The 3,518-nt window shown below is 41.3% G+C and overlaps 1 protein-coding gene across 1 annotated transcript; it reads right to left on the bottom strand.

The window, feature by feature from the left end:
• Positions 1–1,281: 1,281 nt before the first annotated feature.
• LOC111948336 lies at positions 1,282–2,741 on the bottom strand. The gene has a single exon (XM_023960864.1). The coding sequence runs from the start codon at positions 2,395–2,397 to the stop codon at positions 1,429–1,431; it is 969 nt and encodes a 322-aa protein (XP_023816632.1). The 5' UTR covers positions 2,398–2,741; the 3' UTR covers positions 1,282–1,428.
• Between the last annotated feature and the right edge of the window lie 777 nt (positions 2,742–3,518).

Here is a 3,518-nt window from a genome sequence, read left to right as displayed (position 1 = left end):
TAAATCTACATATTACACTTTAATTATGTTTTAAGTTTAATTTACTTAATTTAAACATATTTTATTTTAAATTAAAAATTATTAGTTACATATACTCAAAACAGGGGATGTGTTAAACAAACTTTATATGATTGAGTTAGAAGAGCTTTTTTGACAACTTTGAGTATTAGCTACTCATTATATTTAATTACTTTGAACGTTCGGGTTTACAGTTTGCAATACTTAAATCTATATATTACACTTGAATTATGTTTTTAGGTTTAATTTACTTAATTTAAACATATTTTATTTTAAATTAAAAACTATTAGTTACATATACTCAAAACAGGGGATGTGTTGAACAAACTTCATATGATTGAGTTAGAAGAGTTTTTTTTTAATTTTGAGTATTAGCTACTCATTATATTTAATTACTCTGAACGTTCGGGTTTACAGTGTACCGAATATGAGTCCCTGATTGGTCAAAGTTCAACTGGTTTAACTTTTAATGTGCTCAATGGAAGTAAAAATGTGTGTTGCGACCCATTAACGCAAGAGGTTTGAATGCAGAATTTATGTGCCCTGTCTTCCTAAATGTCAAAAAAAGCACCTACTTTCAGATAGTTTAAAGTAGTGTGAACATTTTTGGAGCATTCTTGAGCCTTCTAACCAATGGAGCCAGTCTTCCAAATCAAGTTTAAACCCTTCATGCCTGACTTTATTTCCAATTATATAAAACATTTATGTACATTAAGACTTTTTTTTTAAAGTGGTCACTCGAACTTGCGTTGCTGAGGGTGATGTGAATGTAGTTTAAGGGAAAAAAGATGTGAAGTGTCCTGCTCTCTTTACGTGTATCTAACGCAATTCAGCAGTAAGCCTAACTCCTTTTGGAAACATGAGCAGAGTCAGGATGTAGCGTCTATAGCTCCAGATTTAATACTCCAAAAAATGTCTCCAAAACAGAGTAAAAAACTGTAAAACAGAAAATAAACCTGCTCTTAGAACAGTCAAATATGAATAAAATTAGCATACATACACCTAAATGCACATGGAGTAGTCACTGCATGACGCTTAATCCACCATCATTCAAACATCCAGTGTTTAACACATATATATCTTCTATTAACGTTTTTGCAAAACTAAAGACTTATTATTATACTTCTGGTCAAAATAAAGCAACTTACAGACGATGATGTCAAAAGCTTGAACACAAAAACAGATGTCAGAGGATGAACTTGAGACCGTGTGCTTGCTGAGAGAAAATGCAAGATGGCTGAATTGTTGTAACAACATCCTATCTTAACAGCATCTTCAAAATAAAGGCCCATAAAAAGTGTGGAATAAAACTTATTCAAATTATTACTCAGAACATAATAAAGGGCAGAACACTCCCTACCTGGTATCTGTGAGGATGCCATACAAACTAAAAACATTACGAATTAGCATTCAGTCCTTTGTTGTTAGAAGAAGAACAATCTCTGTGACAGGCCGAAGAAACTTCTTCACGCACCCATCCTTTGTTGTCTTAATTTCGATCTTGCGGACTTTTCCACCACGTCCAGGAAAGGTTTTGGTGACGAGTGCCATGGGCCAGTCATTGCGACAGGTTTGGCTGTCTTTTAACAGGACGACGTCACCTTGTTCAATGTTGCGACAGGACTCCTGCCACTTGTTCCGAACTTGCAATGTGTGCAGGTATTCACGTTTCCAGCGACACCAGAACTGGTCTGCCAGTCGTTGCACTTGACGCCACTGTTGCTTGTACATGTCCTTCTCAGTGAACACCCCAGGTGGAGGGGGTACACACTGCTTGCGGGTGAGGAGCATGGCTGGGGTGAGTATCTCAGGTACTTCTGGGTCAGAGGAAACAGAGACCAGCGGTCTGGAGTTGATGATTGAGGTCACTCCTCCCATGAGAGTGCACAGGACTTCGTGAGTCAAACTAGAAGAAGGGGTGCGCATTAACATTGAGTCCAAAATCCGCCTTGCAACTCCAATCATGTGTTCCCAAACCCCACCCTTGTGGGAAGAGTGAGGCGAGTTGAAGTTCCACGAACACCCTTGACTGTTAGTGTATCTTTGGACGTCCGACTCCTTCAACACTTTGTAGAACTGCAACTCTTTGCAAGCCCCAACGAAATTGGTGCCACAATCTGAGTGTAGTTGTTCGGAGGGCCCACGAATTGCGAAAAATCTCCTCAGAGAGTGTATGAAGGACGACGTGTTCATGGACTCTATAACCTCTATGTGGACTGCACGGGTACTCAGACAAGTGAAAAGAACCGCCCAGCGCTTATTGTTTGCTTCACCACCTCTTGTGCGTCTGGCAGTGACGAACCACGGGCCGAAGACATCCACACCAGTGTAGGTGAAGGGAGGTGAAATGTTCAGTCGCTCTTGTGGAAGGTCTGACATCTTTTGGCTCTGTCTTCTCCCACGGAGCTTTCGGCAAGTGACACATCCATGCAGAATGCTGCTAATGCTTCTTTAGCCTCCAATCAACCAGAGGCTGGCAGCTCTTACTGCACCTTCCGTAAATGTGCGCCCTTGGTGCTCCACCTGCTCGTGATAGTGTCTTATGAGAAGTGTAGACACATGGTGTTTGCCTGGCAAAATAACTGGATGTTTTTCTTGTTCACTCAGATCTGCTTGCTTCAACCTGCCCCCTATTCTCAACAATCCTTCTGGAGAGATAGCAGGATTCAATCTTGCCAATGGACTTTTCGTGTTTACCTCAGTTCCTTTTGACAAAACTTTACGTTCCTCAGGAAAACACGCCATCTGCACAGTGCGTAGGATCACCGTGGTTGCCTCATTTAGCTCATCAACAGTGTGAGGTCTTTTACACTGATGCCACCCACTACAACCAGTGGGGCATTTGTTTGTTGACTTGAAAGACTGTGCCACATGTATAAGAGTTGCTACTGCTCTTTGCAGTGATTTCCAGGAAGAGAATCTTTCAAATCTTTCAGGATTGAGCGGCTCATCATTGTAGCTTGTTATGCAACTTGTTACTTGTGGTCTGATGTCAACGTCCGAGTCCGGATCTACAAGCTCAAATGTTTGTTGCTGGTCGCTTGCTGTGGGTGATTTGGACAAAAATGCCGGACCTGTGAACCAGTTATTTTTAGTAAGCAGCCATTTTGAGAGTAGGTCCAGTTGCTCACTTGCTGTTAGATCCAAGTCTTTGATTGTGTTTGAAAAAGAGGACTTCCATGCTCTGTATGTTTCTGGATGGTCGTCGAAGTGTGAAAGGCCCGTACTGACAAGCTCTTTCCTTGCTAGGTATTTTGCCATGTCCATGAAGGCTGAGGGCTCTGGACCACTTGTATGAGATGCATTGATGTACTTTGGTAAATCTACCCCAGGCTTAGGTAAGCTGCGTCGTGATTCTTCGTCGATTCGGCACTGAGTTTGAGCGTTAAGTTGGATAGATGGATTGTAACCAAGTCCAATCTGTTGAGCATGTGGGGAACCTGGTCCGTGCTCATATTTTGGTGGAATATGCCAGGAGTTTTTGATGAAATATTCTTTCC

This window comes from Oryzias latipes, chromosome 12, assembly GCF_002234675.1.
Source record: "Oryzias latipes chromosome 12, ASM223467v1".
In the NCBI taxonomy this organism is placed as follows: Eukaryota; Metazoa; Chordata; class Actinopteri; order Beloniformes; family Adrianichthyidae; genus Oryzias; species Oryzias latipes.
Note: the sequence above shows the minus strand (reverse complement) of the source record. Positions and strands in the feature narration are given on the sequence as shown.